Source organism: Tauraco erythrolophus, chromosome 2, assembly GCF_009769465.1.
Source record: "Tauraco erythrolophus isolate bTauEry1 chromosome 2, bTauEry1.pri, whole genome shotgun sequence".
Classification (NCBI taxonomy): domain Eukaryota; kingdom Metazoa; phylum Chordata; class Aves; order Musophagiformes; family Musophagidae; genus Tauraco; species Tauraco erythrolophus.
In genome coordinates this window covers 4970233-4992858 of record NC_141466.1, presented here as the reverse complement: position 1 = coordinate 4992858, position 22626 = coordinate 4970233, and the positions used below count along the sequence as shown (strand labels likewise).

Sequence of the window (22626 nt, the reverse complement as noted above, 5' to 3'; positions counted from 1 at the left end):
ATTGTTTTGCCAAGCAAAACAAAGCTGAAGGGGAATATGATGGTTTTCTAGTATACTGGTGGCTTTCTGCAGCAAATACTAAGAACAAAGCTGTTAAAAGAACAGGTATCACCTGATCTGAGTAAAGTTAAGTGAGAATTTCCGCCATATTCCCACAAATATTCCACTATATTCCTACTTAGGCTCTGGAATATTTTTCCTCAACGTGGCCAGTGTGGATAAAAGGTTGCAATTTCAAGAGAACCCTGATTATTTTTTAAAATCCCATTATCTACCACAATTTCTCATGCTATCAGAGGTTTAGACTCAATGACAAGAGGTCTTTTGCAGCACTGTGCTCCTAAAAAATTTATTTGACACCAGATATATTTTACTTAGAATTACCTGTTCAGTCTACAAAACAGAAGCAAACAAATGGACTGCTGGCAAAACCTTAAAAGAAAATCACACAACTTCTCACATAGTTAAAAAAGTTGAAACGATCAAATTTTGACTGCTACAGGTGCCGAATTTCAGCTGTCCCCTCCTAAGGCTGTACTGATATGGCAATAAATCAGTATAATCTACCCTGCCAGTATTATGCTTAATGCACACATATGTAGATGAGTACCTTTTATCTTCACCTGCTAGAGTAAAGTTCAGCCCAGGAGCCTCAACATCTATTAAAACCAGCTAACCTCCTTTCCTGGAAAAGGTGGCAAGCCAGGTGAAAGTAACCTAAAGCAGAACCTAATCAACACCTGGATCACACTGGAAAAGTAATTGCAGTTTGGCTTTAACCATCAAATAGATACTGCCTTTGGATGTTTTGTAACAGACCAGTATTGAGAACATTTAGTCACTTATAAACTACTTTCAGAGACAGAAAATACTTCCTAATCTCAACATATCTGCTGCTTCTAAGAAACTGCTTTCAGTACATTTGCCTTCCTACTTAAAAAAAACCAACAACAAACACAACAAAAAAGCTTCCATCTACAATGACAGCTCCTAATTCTACTAGGAGGATTTCTTTTGAAAAAGCACAAGAACTCAACAGAATCTAGATTCTCAAGGGTGGCCTAAATTAACATTTTTAGTAGCATAGCTGCTACTACCAAGGCATAGGGATATGTATATGCACTGTGGTTAACATAACCTATGTCAACAAAAGTGCTCGTATGGATGTCACCTTGTCAGCAGAAGTGTTCAAACCTACTTAACTTCTACTCTTTAGGAAGAAGAAATTATGCCAGCAGAAAAAAAAAAAATCTTTTCCCTCAAAGTTTTATCTCCACTAGGATGTGCAGTCAACACGCAGCCTTGTGAGAAAAGGCACCTTTCACTATTTGGCGTGACTCCTGGAATCAGTTCCGCAGCTTCCATGACAGCTAGGCGTGACTTCAGTCATCTCCTATTAACATTGAAAATGCTAAAAAGATTGAAACTTCTGGCCAATGCTATGTTTACACAATACTCGGCCATTATAAACTAAAAATGCCACCACGAAAATGGCTAGAGACAGAAAAAAGGATGTTACTGGACTTAGCTCACATTTACTTTAAAAGATGAACTCATAATTTATAACTACCCTTTGGAAAAGCAATCCGATTGCCATTTCCTGGTGCCCTGCCTTCAAGCAAAGCCCATTGAGGGGAACTGCCAAAATAATGCATTAATAAAGAAATAGTTTTAGCTAGAACATTTCAATAGACAGCAAGTTAAATTCTTACATGAATTATTTGTAATTATAATATATTGCAACCACCAATACGGAAAGCTGCACATGAATTAACCTAGTTTTGAAAGATGAAGATTAAGATTTCATACCAATAATATTTCAGCCAGAGTGTTTTATGAAATCTATGTATTTTGAAGTGCTAGGCATGTTACCAAAGCCAGTAAACAATTTAAAAAAAAAAATCAAACCCCAAACTCACTAATGGGAGTATCTAACAGTTACATGATAAGCTCCAAGAGTGAAAAATCCAAGCTTAACTTCGACACTTCGACACTCCATTAAATTTCCTCTGCAGAAATAACAGCAATTCCTAGGAAAATGACATCCTGTAATTTACTTCTCAGACTTCAGCTCTTCTCATCCTCATCACTGAAAGAGGTGGCATATAATGAGGATTCACCATCTGAACATCTTTCTAGATTTTATAAATCTGAGCAGTATCTCCAGGTAAAGACAATTAGAATAGCAACTTCTACAAAAATATGGGTAAAAATTGTATCCATCTCTTGGAAAATAACCCAATTAGTGTTTACATTGGTAAGCAAGAAACCTTTTTCTCAGCCTAAGGAGGTTCAAACATCTCATAGAATCATAGAATGGTTTGGGTTGGAAGGGACCTCAAAGATCATCTAGTTCCAACCCCCCTGCCATGGGCAGGGACACCCTCCACTACACCAGCTTGCCCAAAGCCTCATCCAACCTGGCCTTGAACACCTCCAGGGATGGGGCAGCCACAACTTCTCTGGGCAACACGTTCCAGTGCCTCACCACTCTCAGAGTGAAAAATTTCTTCCTTATATCTAACCTAAATCTCCCCTCTTTCAGTTTAAATCCGTTGCCCCTTGTCCTATCACCACACGCCCTTGTAAAAAACCCCTCTCCAGCTTTCCTGTAGGCCCCCTTTAGGTACTGGAAGGCTGCAATAAGATCACCCCGGAGCCTTCTCTTCTCCAGGCTGAACAGCCCCAACTCTCTCAGCCTGTCTTCATAGCAGAGGTGCTCCAGCCCTCGGATCATCTTCGTGGCCCTCCTCTGGACTCGTTCCAGTAGCTCTATGTCCTTCTTGTGTTGGGGACTCCAGAGCTGAACATCTCAGCGTGTTTCTAACATGGTGTCCAAATCAGTATTAGACTGGGACATGAAGACCGCTTGAATGGATTCATTGTACAGTTAGAAATGTGGAATTAGCCACAGAAAATGCAATTTTACAATAGGGTGCAAAATCAGACAATACTTCCCTGATGTTCTAGACCATGAATACAGCTTAAAACTGCTGGACTCAATGCTGTGTTGTCTGTTACATTTGCTTCGAGTCTGATTTCCGGGCCAGATCTCTCAAAAGACTTAAACACAGAGTTTCTTTATTCTGATTATCCCATATAGTCCCGAACCCTATCATCAGGTCAAGCAGATCTGTGATTTTTGATTTCTTCATGAAGCGCTCGGGAGCTCTCTCAAACACACCTACCCAAAACTAGACAATGACAAGCTATCTTCTGATCTACTGCCAGCCCTCCTTTCATTACAGTCCCCATCTCCATTTTGGGAGAAAGGAAGTTGCAGCCAAACACTGATTATGGATGGCCTCTGCTAATTTGCTTTTTCTTTATATTGGATCAGTCTGGGTTAATTTCAGAGAGATTCGTAAACGTTTATGAATGATTCCTTGATTTCCAGAGAGATTAAGGGATGTTTGCAAGTTCATGAATTCTTTACAAAGTAAGGCCATAAAAAGAGCATATCACAGGAAAGAAAACAGGTCGTTCAACAGTTATGCACAGACACATAAATCCAGTAAAATTTAATATTTGCACTCAGTGTTCTTGCTTATAGAAAAGGCAATCAGACAAGATTTTCTCGTGGAAAGAAAGTGTAAAGACTATAAAAACAAAGGAATTATGAGGAGGCACAGAGTTGTAAGCCTTTACAGTTTTCATTTTTTCAGATACGTTGTACCTGAAGACGAAAGACAGAGTGAGCAGAAAGATATCAGTTTTCTTATTATTAGAACACAATAAAAAGCTAAGTGAAATCTTCCGTCTTATTTCTGTTCTCACTGCCTCTACTTCACAATTAAATAGGTGAACGACCTGTAAGGCAGAAAAAATTTTTTTCTAAATAAATTATTTCAGATTTAAAGGTATGGGAGCATGTTGAAGAACCAGAAATCCAGTCTTCCATGGCATTCAGTACCACTGTTCCAATGACCAGGAAGCCAACATGAACTATCTAATAAGCAAGGTATTAACTACGTGATTACAGCTTGATATTTCCTATCATATCTCACAAATTAATTTTCTTTTCTGTCTCAATTCTTTGTCCATTACCACTAATATTTTAAACACAGATTACAAGACTTCATAAAAAAGTGTCTGCTACATGCAAGTATTTCAGAAGCATATGTGGTGGTCTTGTATAACATACACTAGTATGATATTTATTTATTTTTAAAGAAACTATATGAAAGCAACAACGCTTACAAGCCCTACCAAATTGACACCTATGCAGCAAAGTAGTGGTTAAGAGTCCCATTTTAAGTTAATTTACCTGTTGATCAGTTGATGTACGCTGCTGAACGGCATCATGGCTCACAGAGCCTTTTTTGACTTGTATCCTGCCAGGTGGAGGAGGAATCACACCCGAATATGAAGCTGGGTTATCAGCATCTGAAGAATATAAGGCTGTGTGTCTTGATTCCTGTTCGTTCTTTGACACAACAAATCTGGGAAGAGGGAGGTCCTTTACTGTTAAAAAGAAAATAGAGCAGGCCATTTACTATACAGAAGTACGATGCTTAAGAACAAAAATGCTTTTCTATTTTGTAGTTAAAAATCTCACATGTGCCTCCGTTACTTAAACACTGAGCCTGCTGCTGTAGTCAAGCCAACATCTGCCAGTTGAAAAAAAGCAAATACCCTTTCTGCATTATACTACTTCACAATTCTGCTACCCACGTTCTGGTTTTGGTATACAAAGAGGACTTCACGTAGGTCCATAACAGTTTTGCACTGCAACTCTGCATTAATGCTGTAGCAATCAGATAATCAGGGTTTAGCTCATTTTTCCTTCATTTTGCCAATGTTACTGAACTGTTATTTTCCAAATTGATCTACCATTTCTAGCATATATATGAAACGAGAGTCTTCACACAGAACGGTCCATTAGCAAAACAAATGCTAAAACACTGCAGTATATTCAACATTATCTTTTAGTGAGCTGATGTCATGTTGATATTTACAACAGATAACATAATCTAGTCTTATTGTAAAATCCACAACTATCGCTTAAACACATTGGTGTACACCTTTCTACAAGAGAAGTTAAATTAGCTGTTTTACTGGGATACAACTGGGAACATTCCAGTATTACCTCACCTTGTTACAAACACCTATAAGCAAGGTTTCTACAAAATGCCAGGTGTTCAAAATGCCACAGTTCAGAGCAGTCTGACATAAAAATGAGGCTATGTAACTCTGCAATTTTTCGCTGCAAGATTTCTATCATTTTTCTGAATCTCAACCACAAGCTTCTTTACTGGTCCATTGTGAATTTGCTGTACAGCTTGCTCGGAAATTGTTTTCCCAACACAAACCAAATTCACAAGCATGGTTCAAATTTATCTTCCCTTGTTAACTGCTTACTTCAATTACTTCAATTACTTTTGGTATTGAAAGTACCTCTCCTGTGAAGACAGGCTGAGAGAGTTGGGACTGTTCAGCCTGGGGAAGAGAAGGCTCTGGGGTGATCTTATTGCAGCCTTCCAGTACTTAAAGGGGGCCTACAGGAAAGCTGGAGAGGGACTTTTTACAAGGGCGTGTAGTGATAGGACAAGGGGCAATGGATTTAAACTGAAAGAGGGGAGATTTAGATTGGATTTAAGGAAGAAATTTTTCACTCTGAGGGTGGTGAGGCACTGGCACAGGTTGCCCAGAGAAGTTGTAGGTGCCCCATCCCTGGAAGTGTTCAAGGTCAGGTTGGATGAGGCTTTGGGCAAGCTGGTGTAGTGGAGGGTGTCCCTGCCCATGGCAGGGGAGTTGGAACTAGATGATCTTTGAGGTCCCTTCCAACCCAAACTGTTCCATGATTCTATGAAAATGAATCAGTGGTACTAACAGCTGTATTAAAATATGAAATGAAATTGCATACCGTTTATTACGTAAAAATTAAACTGATTTTTATTTGAAGAGTGCCCTTTGAATCCATAGTATTCAACAACTATAGACACCTTTATGTATCCATCCAATATTGAAGAATAACACTCCAGTAAGAACATAAATTCTTGATTTAAGCCTCTGTCAGTAAGCACAACTCGATGCGTCCAGCAGCTTTCATCACAGAGAAGGAGTGTGCAACACATCTCTCTGCTAAATTTGTGGTTACCCATCAGGTGGAAACACTGTTGAGGCAATTCCTGATGTCTTCCTCATTCCTAGATGCTAATTTTCACATTAGCATTGTACCCCATGTTGGGCTATGAAAGTTTTTCACGTAGCTGAACAATGTACTACAGCCAGCCAAAAAGTGAAAAAGTCATCACATCCGAGTGAAAATTTGTATGCCTGCAAAACAGGGGATAATCCAGGCACTACAACATCCAACTGACACAGGGGAAGTCTATGCAATTGGTTGTTCCAACAGGAGGCTCTGGCATGAGATACCTGGCACCATTTCGCAAAATAATATAGAGGGCTCAGAAGGAATACAAAACACTCTACTGTCATCTTTAAAAATAAAGTTACATAAATATGTTTATTTTGTTATACTAAGTTTCTACATGATGAGTTGAAATCTGTCATCTTTACCCCTCTCCTCTTTGTCTTTTCCCCCTAACAGTACAAAAAAAAAAATCATTTGAACACTACAACATTTGTTACCATTCAGAAATCTCTCAATTATGTGATAGCTGTTATGAATGGAATTAAATCTTGACACTGAATAAATTATAAAGTTCTTTCTACTTTTCCTGTCCATATCCTTGTTAACATTTTCTTCCATCAAACACTATTTCATACTTAGAAAATAAACTTTACTTTGAAATAGTATGAAATACTTTGAAATAGACACTGCTTATTAATTTCTCAATTTTTAGCTTCCTGGAAGGCAAATTTTCTGGGACAAAGGAAAAACAGATTTAGAAGCTTGTAGTATAATAACTAAAGCCAATATTTTCACTACACTGCACATTTGAGTAATCAAAAAAGCATTTGGTTAACTAAGAATCAATTGGATAATGCTTGGCTTGGACTTAGTACTCAAAATTTGATAGTGTACTCAAAATTTGACAGTCTCCACTCAGCAACTCACATAAAGCTTCCTGTCTACTGAAAAGACAAACTGAACCAAAGCGCAAAAGAAGCAAGAAAAGGAGAGAGAAAATACCAAGATAAACTGAGTAACACTAAGACAATCATGGAATAAAACATGCATAGAATGCAGAGCTAAAGTAGATGTCCTAAAACCAAGCATGTAAAAAATCCTGGAAACAGCTACATACACAGATTTCAGTTTTTGTCTTCTTCAGCAGGCATTTGATGAGAAATTCCACAACTGTTCTATCAAGTCCCAGGTCTATCAGATATTAAGAGTCAAAGGTCCCTTTTCCAGCTTTCTGATTCTAGAGCATTCTGCCTGAACTCGCTGAAGTTTTAGACTTGGGAACACTCATACGGAAAACTAGGAAAACAGTTTATAAACACAGTGGCTTATGAGTAGAAAGGAACTTGAATACTAGCAAAATGTTGACTGAAACCATGCATTTTTCCAAAAAGCTACAAAAAAACCCATGAAAGCAGTATACGGTGTTTGTACAAGCCTAGAATAAACATAACTATAAAAGTATACACAATGATTCTTTTCTTTTTTATAGCATTGTCAAATGCTTCAGTCCTATCAGACTATTTTTAACACAGTCTCCTTAACCACTGTTTAATTTATATCCTTTAGACAATAAAACCTCCTAAGCTTTCTTTTAATTACTAGCACACATAAATTATATCGTAACGTGTATACCAGGAAAGTCACCTTCATGCAAAGCTGTACTCCAAAGACACCTCTATGCTGCAAAGGGCTACAGGGGCTTCGAACTCCCTACTTGATCTTCCTAAATCTCCTTTCATCCCACAGAGCAACATCGACATGGATCCACTTATCACAGAAGGGCCTCGTATCAAAGCTCTTTCTGTTGTTCTGAACAATCTTCCTAGAGTCTTTCTCCTGTTCCTATTTCACTACCCACACCACAACTGACCTTTGAGAAGTAGAATAACAGGTGTTTTGGCTGATAACAGACTTCAAACATCTTTTACAGGTTAGGTTTTTCACTCGAAAAATCTTAAACCACTAATCTTTATGTTTGCAGTAGGAAGCCAGAAAACTGTCAAGCCAAGTGTGAAGCAACATGACTTCAGAAAAGATGATCTTTCATTTGGTATGGTCAAGGCTTCATAAACTCAAATGCAAATCTTGCATTCTTTTCCTTGCAATTCACATTAGCCCTATTAGTACTTTATTCCGAGGATGTAGCACGAGTTCTCACATTAGCAATCTATAGAATGAATTTGTACCTACACAACAGTCCGTGGTAGTTGTTCATTTACCCCATGATGAACACAACACTTACTCAGTAAGTAAGGTATTTCACCTCGTATTTATTGCACAGTAAGAACACACTCCCTCATAGTCTCTCCTTCAGTTTTTTTTTTTTTGTTTTTTTTTTAAAGTTAGAAGCATGTATAAAAAGACATACCACACTAATTTACAAGTTAGCTCTACAAAAATCTGTGTCCAAAGTACCGTATCTCTGCTTAGCCAATCGATTACCTCCCAATCCTGTGATTTACCTGTGTTCAAGCTTTCCACTCTTAGAGGGAGACCAGACTGGGCCACAGCAACAAGTTTCAAAGCAATGTAAAATTGACTTCTTCCAAAATAGCCAAGTCTTGTCGCACCACAGAGCTCCATAATCTGAAACAAAACACATAGTTACTTGCACAAAGAAATTAAAACACGAGCTGCTCTACAGAGGCAATTTCATAGCTTTAAGAGCAGTATGCCTTGCAATTAAGCGCCCCTAACAGCTTCCTTTGTATACTCTTGCAGTAACAATGTCACATGCAATCTCTAAATACTATGTAACGTGAGTTAGAGTATGTGATTCCTCACAACCAGAAAAAGTACCAAGTCTAAAACTTAAGTTTTTCCCAATTATCTACCTTTTCTTTTACCTGGGCTTTAGCCATTTTACAGAATTCATGTGAAACAGAATTAGAGAGAGTAACCAGGACCATGTTCCTTTAAAACAAACAAACAGAAAACCACCATGAAAGCACACAATAAACACACTATGTCATTATTAGCTACTCCATTAGCAGCTATATTGTCTGCCTTCAGTTATCGCAAGAGAAAAGGAATAGCATTCCACATTTTTTATGGTATTACATGGTCAATGCAATCCAGAAACACAAAATGAAGACTTTCAAATAATTCTCTGACAAAACTGAACAGTGTGTTACTGATGAAGTTAGCTAAATGGTCTGCCCCCAAATTTCTCTCTGAAGAATTTCAATGATGAGGTTAGAATTTATAAAAAGTGAAAAAGCTAGGCAATTGCAAATGATACTTTCCAGCCTTTTCTGATATAGGCTTGCCATATCTCAACTTTTAACTTACAAAACAAACCTGTAAAGCGTTAATTCAGAACACAAAGAAGTATCCACATATATGCATGGATTGCAGCATTCAAGGAGAATGCAGAACTTCAGGTTCTCCAAACAGTGCCACAGATGCTGCTGTAGTTAAGAAATACAACAAAGAAGTGGTGTTATCTTACTCCTTTTTCTTCCCCTGGTGTTCTCTGTAACGGAGAGGTACCTTTGTCTTCTGTTACGAATTTTAAGAAATTTTGGTCCCTCCAGACAGCAGCCATGTACTCAAGACGTATCAACTGCACACCCCTCCACATCAAAGACCTGCAAACTCCCTGAACGTGCACACCTGCTTGTGCCAGATCACTGACAAGACACTAAGCACGACACATTCCAAACCAATCTCTCCAAGCACAACCATACAGACTGTCTTTCTATTTATCTAGCAGCCTCATCTAGACTGTAACATTCCAAACGAGACATCATGGTGAAAGCCTTGCGGAAGTCAAGGTAGACAACACCACTGCTTTTCTCTCCTCAACCACTGTTTTAGTCTTTCCACCACAGCAGACAATGTGGTTGACAAGAACCCTTGGCATATCCATGCTTGCTAATCCTAGTTCCTGTTTTCACTTTTATATGCCTAGAAATGGTTTCCAAGCAGACCTGCTCCACAATTTCTCAGAACCAAAGTGCGGCTGACCAGCCTGCAGTTCCCCAAATCAACCTTCCCGCCCTTCCTGAAGATGGTCGCAACACATCTTTTCCCAGTCACTGAGGCTCACCCTTGATCTTCACAACTATTCAAAGAAAAACCTGGCTTCCAATGACATTAGCTAGCGCTCTCAGCACCCTCAGAAGCATCCCATCTAATCCCATGACCTTGTATTTCTGAAGAGATCCGTCAATCTTCTCGTAGTACTACTAGTTTCTCTCTTCCAATTCCATCTCCAGGCACAAATGCACAGGAGACCTTGTCTGTGATGATCAGTGCAGAGAAGGCACTGAGAATCTCAGCCTCATCTACATCCATGGGCACTAATTTCTCTCCTTTCCCTTCCCACCAGAGCTCAGTCATAAGTTCCCTGTTTGGCAAATCTGGTCTCTTGACACATCGCTCACCTTCCTAACTACTGGGATGGACTGTTACTGGGCTTAGAGGAAGCTGTCCTGAAAGATTTCCCAGCTTTCAGAGGACACAGTTCAGAAGGACAGAGAAGCCCTGCTTGCAGGCAAGTTCCAACTGAAGTAGTCAACTATATTTCCACATAGCAGCAACTCAGCCACATGATCCAGGAGGATTTAGTCTGTGTGCTTCAGCACTGCTGAAACAGGAAACGGACTGGTAGCTCCACACAATCAAACGATGGGTTTGTTAACTGCAGCTGAGCTAGATATGGCTCAACAAAAAGCTGCATGGGCATTTCCTTACCATACACCAGCATTCTAGGACCACATGGAAATAAGCTGTTGTAAAACCTGTCACAGGAAGGTGTGGGAAGTTGACAAACACTTAAGTCTAGAGAATTTCCAAGAGGATTAGCAGCTCTAGGGCTGTGCATGCAGCTCAAATCCTGCTGGACAGAAGCTAGCTGCACTGTATCACTTGGCTATGTCTGCATTACACTTCACATGTTTATCCTACAGCACCTGTGTTATGTGTGTTTTCCTATTATAGTATTTCTGCAGCATGATGTCTGGACAGAAGTCAGGGGATAACAGGGCATTTTCTAAAGTTCATTAGAAGAAAATAATTCAATACAGTTGAATGTAATACATTAGTTTCGATAGGTTCATTGGACTACAAGAAGTGCCACAAGGAAAGAAGTGACAGTGTAAATTGACAGGTGACAATTCCAACAAAAACTCTGAGGCATCAACATCTAAAATTGTCTGCACCCAACCTAATGCCAAAAATAATTACACTAAGTCTAAATAACTGTCAGAACTAAAGCAGCAGATTAAAGAGACAGCTAACTATCAAAAATAGTGGGACAGCAAGAGCAATTTCTTTTTTTAAAGCACTGTATCCTGGAAGACTGATGAATCATGGAATGGTTAGGGTTGGAAGGGACCTCAAAGATCATCTAGTTCCCACCCCCTCGCCACGGAAACCCTCCACTACACCAGGTTGCCCAAAGCCTCATCCAACCTGGCCTTGAACACTTCCAGGGATGGGGCAGCCACAACTTCTCTGGGCAACCTGTTCCAGTGCCTCACCACCCTCAGAGGGAAAAATTTCTTCCTTAGATCTAATCTAAATCTCCCTTCTTTCAGTTTAAAGCCATTGCCCCTTGTCCTATCACTACACGCCCTTGTAAAAAGTCCCTCTCCAGCTTTCCTGTAGGCCCCCTTTAAGTACTGGAAGGCTGCGATAAGAACATAATGAAACAATCAACATCCACATACTTGACTATATCCAACACAGAAAAAGTTTGTGGATGCAGTGGCCTAGCATTGACAGATAAATAACTGAGAAGACTCTGGAAAAGCTTCTTATGAAAACAAGCAATGATGCAGGCATTTGGAGCCTATGGAATCATCAGGCAGTAATAGCTTTGGGCAATTTCAAAGCCAGCGCTGGACCAGAAGTTATCTTGCTTGGAGCTAGTCAGTACTGCCAGATTGAAAAAAAAACTTCAGTTAAAAACTGAATTCATAATTAAGCTACCATGGCAGATAAGTATTAGAAAGGAAAGACAAGCATGGATTCAAAGGAAATAGATATAAATGTAGAAAATACATCAGATGTAAGCATCAAGAAAAGGAAAAAGCTGACAATACAAAAAAAAAAACAATGCCCTTATGCTGCTGAACAAGTAGCTGTCAAATCCACCCATAGATAGCTAAAGGAGTCCTCTATTCCAAACAATGTAACCCAATTAGAAACGTGACTGAAAGTTGAGTGAAATCATTAAATGCAAACATCCAGAGGAGACTGCTCTGCTGACTGACAGCATGCTTGAGCATACCCAAACCAGCCTACCTATAATGTCCTTGAAGGAGGATTTAAATATTCAACAGGTAATAAGCTATACTGACAGGGAGGGAATAATAATAAAAAAAAAATCAAGGGATTGCTCCTCTGAGATTTATGCTTAGGGCTTTCATCATCTCAGGAAGAGAAAGAATAAGGAATTTCCTTAAACTCTTTGAGGAACGCAGAGCCATCTTCAAGACAAAATGCTCCATGACTGTCTTCGTCTCCGGAGGCGTGAAGACCCTGAGGTCACACTATTGCAACTAACCAGATTAAGGCCAACAACTCTGTGAAGCTGTTGATACAGCAACAACAAAAAACCAACAAACAAACAACAAACCTCAATGCAGTAGCTGTAAATTATGAAGTTGCACACTCAGTCATCATACTGCAAAGAAGTAACAGCAGCATCAACAACATCAGGAGCTGGCACAGCTCAGATATGCACAGGAAGCAGCATGTTGACAAAGGGCACTGTTTCAAGCACTTAACTTCTCGAACTCTTACAGGTTTCACATAAGAGGTCCTTGACCTTGGAAAGGTTAATGAACTAAAAAAACCTAAGACTTGAGAACCTTTAAAAATTCCAGGTGAAGTGGAACGAATCACATCTCTATCAAATGTGGCGAAAAGCCCTTTCCAGAACTCAGAAAACCTCTCTGGGAGAGTCTTTCAAAATATCACAGTCTCCCTACCCCCAGGTTCTTCTACAAGGCAAATCAAGCCCATTATCTGCAAACATTACTCATGCAAGAGTACAACAGTATTTAAGCAGGGATGACTTCCATGGTAAAACACTAAATGAAGCAACATGCATGCCACCTACACAGTAAAGATAAAAATATTTCATCTGCTTGGAGAGTTTCTAAAGTACCTACTGTTCCATACCAGAGGGTGGTAAGAGTCAAGACTTTAAGGCAACTTTTGAAGGCTGGAAGTTACAACACGTGGTATATGCCAACAGGAGGGGGGAGTTAACAAACTCAAAGGAGGACTTATTGTATCGCTCCATCCAAACTAGGACATTAACAAAAGTCTAACCACTAAAAAAAAAAAAGTAAGAAAAAAACCCACACATATTGATAAGTAGTAAGAAAAAGAACTGGGATTCAGAAGATGCATTTTGGGCCTGATTTTATTAACACATTCTTAATTTGAGGTGTTCTAGTAGTCCCAATGTGATTTGGCAGGAATTTTAATGTTCGTGTTGTTGGTGTAAGACTTTTTTTTTTTTTTTACGTAATAAACAAACTCTTATGTAGAATCACAGAACAGTTGAGCTCAGAAAGGTCCTCTGGAGATCATCCACTCCACTCCCCCTGCTCCAAGTAGGCTCAGCTACAGGAGGTTGCTTAGGACCATGTCCAGTTGGATTTTGAGCATATCCAAGGAGGGAGACTCTACAACCTCTTTGACCAACTTCTTCCAGCGTTTGATCACCCTTACAGTGAGAAAGTTTTCTCTAACGTTTAAATGAAAATCACCACAGACAATATCGTATGACCCATGCACCAGAGGTACAAAACAAGTTTTCACATTAGTTTTACAATATTTGACACAAGCTTTAGTTAAACCAGACCACATGAATATACTCGTGCTTCAGTATTTAATACATGATTTCTGAGTTTTATTGTGCATATTGACAATAACCTTTCAATGAAAAGCAAGCAACACATTAAAAAACACTAAAAGCTTACTTCAGATTAAAGAATGCTAAAAAATTAAGAAGAATAACCTACATTCAGTTTTAGGTAATTTAATAAAAATCTGACTGATTACACATTTATTTTGATTCAGTTTAAAATGAAAAACATCATGTGAACAGTGTAATTTCTGTATCCCACATGCAGCAGTTCATGGATGAGAATTCTAAAGCTCTTTGCAAACTTAAGCATTAAACGATATGACAGCATGTTTTCTAAACTAGAAGTTTATTGGAATACAGCCTCAAATTCGGTACTAGAATATGCTGGCCTGCGAAGGTGCTCTCCTGAAGCCGTGTAATCCACTGATCTCAGCTACAACAAAAATTAACTGTATCTCTACGGTGTAATGTAATCTGGGGATGTATAAAGGAAGTTGAAAAAAATATTTCCAGATCAGTTATTGTAGCAGAAAAAAACCCTGACCATCACTACATACTGAAGACCTATAAAAAAAACTCCTTTGCACTTTTTTCCTAGATTCAACACATTTACTTCCTCACAATTCATTACCTTCCAACCTTGTCGTTCTGCACCCACTGTCCAATAGCTCAGTTCCTGCCACTTCGTTTATCTCAATCTGTCTCACTAATTGCAGACAACAGCCTGACGGTTTTCTAACTACAGTTTCTCACCTATCATCAACTGGACAAAGCAATACTGCTTAGTTATTCATCAAGAATTTTGAACTTTTCTTCAGAAAAATCTCACTTGACAGGTAGCTTCTTGGATGCAACAGTTGTTGCCAGCACTGCGCAGCAGGAACAAGACAAAGAACTGACAAAGATCCTTCTTTTGATGAGTTATTTTTAACCAAGTCAAGTCTCTGACCCAGTTCACAAGGCTCCACAAACCCTGGCACATGGTGGCACACAAGGAAAAAAAACCAAACTAGAGACAGGACAAAAAAAGGTCACTAAAGTAAACAGTTTTGCTCTGAAGTCTATGTTTCAGCACTAATAGCAGTATATGACAAACATTTAAACAGTCTTACATCTATCCAAAGACAAATGGAAAATGCATTTATGGAGGATATGAAGAACTGCTATATTAATTCAATAAGCACAAAGCAGGAAACGTTCGTGTGCTGAACAGCAAGTATAACATTACTTCTAATACATACATTTATCTTATTAGGTACTTAAGAAGCGTAGCAGTAAATATAGTTAATTAGCTGATACTAAGAATTCCCAGGAACAGGGTATATTTGGGATGTAGTTGTACTTTGTTGCATAACAAACAGAAAGGTCTTCCTTTTAAGTCTTACTGACTGTTCCATGAAGATGGATCTCAGTCCCTGCCACAAACCTGGCTGCAGAACACAGGCCTTTAAAGAAATAAAACCAGTAGTACTGGAGGACTTCCAAGACGACACATGCTTTCTGGCAATGAACTATTTAGAGTCTCCTACTGTCTGAGCCTTTCCTAATACTTGTCCGCCCTCGATTTTCACACTGCAGATATCCATATTGGAAGCAGACCACTAAAATACCAACAGAATGAAAAAGCTACTTATCAGCTCTGACAATTAATTCTCTATAGATACTTAAAAGTAAACTTTCCCATTCCATAGATCATTTCAGGTTCAAACATACATATGTTTCATTCAAATGAAACTTCAGAACTAATCACATCAGAAATAATTAGCTGTTCAAAAAATGACCCAATATTTTAAGCCTCGGAGGAACGATTCTGCCCCGGTACTTTGGGATCTTTTTACAAGGGTGTCCACCCTCTGAGAAAGGGTCGGCAGGTTTGGAGTCATGCTTTCACTCTTAGTAGACAAAAAGCACTGAAAATTTAACACTCTGATTTATGACAGACACACATAATAAATACATATCTTAACAAGTGAGTATGTTGGGCACACATGTATGTATGTATGGGCACACACACACAAAAAAGCCCCAACACCTACTGCAGTACTTTTTGAACCAGTTATGTTTTAGCTCATTCCTGACCTCAACCCATTCCAAAGCAGTCTGCAGCATCTCCTGTTGCTTCTAGTAGCACGTATTTTCATGATGGATTAGCCTCCCTTATCAAAGACATGCTCTAATGCAGTAGCTTTGATTTTTCCATTTGCAAATCAAAGTCCATGGTCTTGCTACCAGCTCCTGCAAAAGCTGTTACAAGGCATACACATCAATACTACCTGCCGAGCCTCTTCTGCAGAACTCCATAGCTCTCTAGAGGTCAGCAGCTCCCTTCTCGATTTGGTTGTACATAGTAACCATCATCAATCAAGCCACAAAGATGAGGCAGACACACTCTACATGCAACTACAAAAAAGTTCAAGATATTGATTTAGAGGGGCCATTTCTCCAAAGATCTAGAGCCGTAGATCTTTGACCATATACTTGACCATAACTCATAAATAAATTATTGACAAATACCCTCAAAAAGAAGACAGAATAAAGAAGCATATTCCTTTCTGACATGGTCAAGAGCACCAACAAAGGAAAATCCAGACAGTCAGATGAACGCTCACTTAGAAAACAACTACTATCCTCCCAAGTAAAAAGTCACAGCTAGAAGACCTCAAGGCAGAGCTGCTCTTTGCTTGCATTAAGATTCTCTCTACTGCTGTTCTTCTGGCAGACTAGGTGCTCATGAGAAAGTACCTTAGAAGCAGTAATGGTAATAAAGCAGCTAGAAGAACTGGAAATAAAAAAAATCTGAGGCTGCAAGACACAGCCTGAGGACCTACAAGAACCATTTCTAATTCCTCATGCATAAAGAGAGGTTCTTTTAATAGGAGATATTCCACATACCTGTCTCCTCTTCCTATGCAATTTACATCACTGCTTAACCTAAATACTAAACAGCTCCTCCCTCCTCCGCTCCCAGCTGCACAGTTCCCCATCCCTGAGCACTAACTGCTGCTCATCTCTCTGACCACACAGTATGATTACCACACTCAGTAAGCCAGCAAAAAGTTACTGGGTTAGTTATGTGCTCTCTTATTAAGCTGGATGTGCCCACTGCATAACCAGCAAACACCTCAGCAGCTACAAGGCACATGGGAACACGTGACTGGTAGCAACAGTTTGTTCATTTGACTCGAAACTTCTTGGAAACTTCTTGTAAGGCTGCAGCCTCAAGAAAGTTGTGTGCTTTGTGTTTAAGAGGGGCAGAAAAGGTAGAAATGAACAGAATGACACATCAAAAGCACTCGCAACTCCCAACTTCTTTGCCTTGGTCAAAGAAACTCTCCTTAGAAAGAAAAGATATATTTACATATCAGGCTACTAAGAATTTTCCCCAAAACAAGGGCGTCTGCTTTTTCCTGGTGATGCCATGAAGAGCTGAAGCAATAGGATACGGAGAAACACACTTGAGCAAGAACTCTCAATGCCTGAGCCAGTCTGATGATTTCAGACTCCGAGATGATTCTACGACACTCAAGTGATTGTATCTTCCAGAACAAACAGTAGTATCCATAGAAGCACCGAGAAAGCATCTAGCTTCAGCAGGTACCGCAGAGGTTTTGCAGCAATAATATATTTAGTATTTCAAGTTATTACTCCAATAACAAACAATGCAAGGGAGGTCACATCGATGTTCTAACTATGGATGCTCCTGCCATGCGGCATTAAGTTGAATATTTTTCTTGCAAAATTTCTACTTAAGTGCTAATCGCTGAAGAGAGCAGCATTTATATGGACATTCTGATTCCTTCCAGATGTCCTTTATAATTCAAGCATTCCGGTGATTGATATTCCTTGCTAATAATTATCTTCTTACTTTTTTGATTTTAGTATTTTCTCATAGAATCACAGAATGGTTAGAGTTGGAAGGGACCTCAAAGATCGTCTAGTTCCAACCCTCCTGCCATGGGCAGGGACACCCTCCACTACACCAGGTTGCCCAAAGCCTCATCCAGCCTGGCCTTGAACACTTCCAGGGGTGGGGCATCTACAACTTCTCTGGGCAACCTGTTCCACTGCCTCACCACCCTCTGAGTGAAAAATTTCTTCCTTAAATCCAATCTAAATCTGCCCTCTTTCAGTTTAAAGCCATTGCCCCTTGTCCTATCACTACACGCCCTTGTAAAAAGTCCCTCTCCAGCTTTCCTGTAGGCCCCCTTTAGGTACTGGAAAGCTGCAATAAGATCACCCCGGAGCCTTCTCTTCTCCAGGCTGAACAGCCCCAACTCTCTCAGCCTGTCTCCATAGCAGAGGTGCTCCAGCCCTCGGATCATCTTCGTGGCCTCCTCTGGACGCGCTCCAGCAGCTCCACACATCAACTTTCATCACTATGCCAGAACAAACCTAAGACAGAAAAGCCTCAAAGAATGAACACAAGCTTGTTATTCCTGAGCACTTCCATACAAGTTGACCTGAAGTTACTGCGCCCATTACCTTACACTGCTTTCCCATCTCAATCTGTTTTCCTCTGAGCATCAATCTAACCAGTGTTAATTAGTTACTAAGCTTTGCACTGCTCTTCTCCTCCCAGCAAGGCCACAAGTCTTAACACTGTGTCTATCAAAGCTTAACCAAACCTCAGCTAAACTTCTAAAAACCACAGGTTTACAGAGCTACCTTTGAGACTCAAGTAGAGTGGCTAATGCTAGATCTTAAATGATTTAAGACATTTTAATTAAAAAAAACAGTCACACATGCTACTGCAATAAGAATAGACTTTTCTACAAAATTCACACCTAATAGTCCGAAGCAGGAGTAAGTTAGCACCTAATGCTAAATTTTACACAGCTGAGTCCTGGTCACCCTTTTCTGGGATCACTGAAGTTGAAAGATGTATTTGAAATTGAGTCTACTCATTGCTCTGTTACCATACTTGAGGAGTATTTTGGATGTCAAAAGTTAATCATTGCAGAAATTCAGGTCAGACTGTCATCTTTTCCAAGTCCTTTAACCTATCAAAATACAATTCTTATACACAGCCAGGCACGCCTAAATTACAACATTTTTTTTGTATAACAAGCACAGGTAATAATTTAACTCTTCAGACACCAACCCCAGAAAAACAAGCAAGTCACAAACTTGTTGATCACCAGCTCAGTACATTAGTTTAGAAAGAATGACATCATTGGCTTAGTAATATCCCTATGGTCTAAAAAAACAGTAAAAGAAAAAGAACAAGTGGGAAATATGTTCTTAGGATAATCCTTACTGGAATCCCAGCAAGAAAAATTGGATAGTCAACATATTGCTCCCACACTCACTTCTAACTTCAAACTCATTTAAGCACAGAGCAGAACTCCAATTTGAAGTATAGGAATTTTTCAAGAACGACTCATTTAAACAGCAAATATTTATGATCTAGTAGGTGTGAAACTTGTCTGTAAGGACTAGTATTTTTGAAAGTTAGCAAATATAACTGAAAAGTCAGAGACTGCCAGCAAAGTCCTATAATTTCACAGTATCTGCAGTAATATATATTGAAGATTAAGACTAAGATGAAGGCACGTTTGCCATCTGTTGCAGATCGTGAATGAAGTGCTCAAGACTTCCAATATGAAAGAATCATCTTTAGTATTTTCTCATAGAATCATAGAATGATTAGAGTTGGAAGGGACCTCAAAGGTCATCTAGTTCCCACCCCCCTGCCATGGGCAGGGACACCCTCCACTACACCAGGTTCCCCAAAGCCTCATCCAACCTGGCCTTGAACACTTCCAGGGATGGGGCATCTACAACTTCTCTGGGAAGTCTTTCTCTCTGAGAAAGAATCATCTTTCGTATGGGAAAAAGATAAAGTTTACAACCCAAAACTTTGTACAGCTAAGTTGAAGCTAAGACAATTACATTTGCCAAAGGCCCTGATATTTCTGAATAGATTTTAGAATTCTATCCAGTCATGTCAGAATGGATATTAATCACCCCTGCTGTCATCTGATGGAACATTTAAAAAGAAAAAAAAAACTTTTCAAACAGAGCTGAGCTGTGATACTTGAAATTAGCCGAGTGCTGTGCTGGCACAGGGAATTATGAAGGAATTATTTAATATACGTGACTATACAGTTTGAATGTCAGTCAATTTCAAAGGCTCAGAAACAATTACCCTGAGAAATCAGCTGAAAACAAATATAAATCTAATAGACTTAATCTACACTCCTAAAGTTTAGTCATTAACTTCCTGCCTTTCCTTTCAAAAACAATGATTATTCTCTGACTAAATGCTGCTGAGATATGAGACGACTCTCATTAACTGTAAAGAGAAAACAATCTGCAGCTCACTACAGTCTCTGTGAAGGTAACATCATTAAACTTTTTTACCAGAATTACTCAAAGCACAATTCACAGGATACAAAGCAGACTATGAGCCATTGCTGGCACTAACAGAAAGTAGACTGCTTATGTATCTCATCATTACAGAGAAACAAAACTAACCTACTGCTCAGCCGAGAGGAAAGAAAAATAATCTATTATAGTAGCATTTGAGGGGAAAAATTCACAAACTGGATATTCTTAACTGCAGATCCAGGCACTATTTGTATTTACAACAGATTTCCAACAACTCTTATTTCCTAAACGAGAACTGAGATACAGCATAACATATGTATAAACATCCTTTAAATATATAAATATTATATATAAATTTTCTATATAAATTACATATTATAAACATAAAAGGCTACAGACTCATCAACTCCGTAACATTCAGGCTAACAAAATATTACAAATTAGTAAGAAAAATGCTATAGTTATACATTTCTACACTGCAAGAATGCCTTAATAAAGACCTGTTGTGAATACTGCCTCAGAAGAAATCTAAACTAATTTTATTTTTAAATGTCATGTAGAAAAGCTGTAAGCTTTAAAATAAAAAATATAAACCCAAAATGCATGGGTTGGAATCAATTAAGTGATTTCTTTTTGAAATTTTGGCTTGTTTGCAGATTAGGTAAAAGTCAGGAGTAGGAAAGGAAAGTTTTTTTACACAGTGCAATTTTTTTTTAAAGATCTGAAAGTGCTATGTATTTTTAAATATACTCCAAATCACTGAAAGGCAGGCATCGGTTTTGCCATGTATAAGGAATTCTAACTTCTTATCCCACCAGTTCTGAAAAGATAATAAATTCAGCAAATTAACCAGAACCAGGTTGAGTCTCCTGCATGTCTCCACCACACAGGTAATCCTAAGCATGCTCTGGCTCAGCTTCCATTTGCAGTTGGCATTTAGTAAATTCTACCTATTTGATAAACTGGTAGTCTTTATACACCAAAATTCACTGAAAAACTAATGGCAACAGTAAAAACACTGCGAACTAATTTTTATTTTCTTAGATCCCTTTCTCTCTACATCCACTCTCCAACAGAGGCCAACGTTTTAAATCACGAACCTGCAGTTTCATCTTGCCATGTTCTGCCTACGGATTGTAATTCCAATTGTAATTGCATCCCATGCCAGCAGATGAGCTCTGGCACCTGAGGAAACTCCCATTCCGTGTTCTCTGTGGCTTATGTTTGCCAAAAGCTATCAGCCCAAGAACAACAGAAGGCAGCACACACCTGCACCTTAGTTGTTTTCCTGCACAGTGCAGAAATTGTAGCTGATGAATGAGACTTTCTACTACAAGTCTGGACTTTACAATGAAGCAGTTGCACCACAGGTATGCACTTTCTTACAAATTTTGATGTGAAGGCAGCAAACTCTGACAGAGTTGAGGCAGCCAACCAGAGATAGTAATTTTTTCCATCAATGACACAAGAACAGTCAAAACTAATCTATCTGTAAGGACTTCTTAGAAATTAAAAAAAGCCTGAAATTGGCTACAAGAGGCAAAAATAGGCTTTACGCTTGTTTTTTAATGGGCTAATAAAGCAGATTGTACTTGAAGAAACTGGGCATAGTTGCACAGTTCATCTGTCATTTCAAAGACTTTTTAACACTAAACCAGAAGTCAGGAAATGTCGCCCCACATTGCCAACACTGAAGATGACCGTTCATTTTAGAGAAATTATATGCAAATACTCAGGTATTTGTTGTTTTAAAGCAAAATGCTTTGACTCGTTAATTTCAGATGAGTATCACAGGCACAACTGATTTGTTTCTTGTCTTGTGAAGTTTCTATGATTCATAATCAAAGGAAAGAGTGCAAGTTCATAAACCTTTCTGTGATTCAATCATCTAAACAAGAACTCCACAAACTGAACAAATGGGCCAGCTATTAGATTAATGCCAAGCACAAGTAATGAACTTCACAATATATTTTTTAGCTGACTGCAGCTTTTACAAGCAACTTCACCAGCACAGAGGCACCAAGAACTGACTTTAACACAGACCTTTCCTCTTCAGCATTTCAGGTCAGATGCGAAACGTGCTTCTGAAGCCAATTTTCTGGTCACCCTCTCTGCTCTGGTTCATACTGGGCAGCCACTCCAGAACAGGTAACTAGAATTCTTTCATACGAAGCTAACCTAGAAGAGACACTCTAGGAGCACACCTAATGAATCCCAGCTAACGTTCCATCTACAGGACCAGGCCAGAATTTTATCAAAGGAAAACTTCTGAAATATGTATACAGGGTGGATGGCAGCTCTTCAGCATCCCTGTGTTGTGCCATATTGCTTGCTAATACAAACACCGATGCACATGCAGCTGAGCCAT

General features: G+C 39.0%; 1 protein-coding gene across 10 annotated transcripts in view; it reads right to left on the bottom strand.

The window, feature by feature from the left end:
- REPS1 (RALBP1 associated Eps domain containing 1) overlaps positions 1–22626 on the bottom strand; it is a 73231-nt gene that overhangs the window by 46507 nt on the left and 4098 nt on the right. For all 10 annotated transcript variants that reach the window (XM_086631210.1, XM_086631212.1, XM_086631211.1 and 7 more), the window contains exons 2-3: positions 8560–8683; positions 4268–4464 (exon numbers count right to left, since the gene is read on the bottom strand). In XM_086631210.1, the coding sequence (XP_086487336.1) occupies positions 4268–4464; positions 8560–8683 (321 nt within the window). The remainder of the gene's footprint in view (positions 1–4267; positions 4465–8559; positions 8684–22626) is intronic.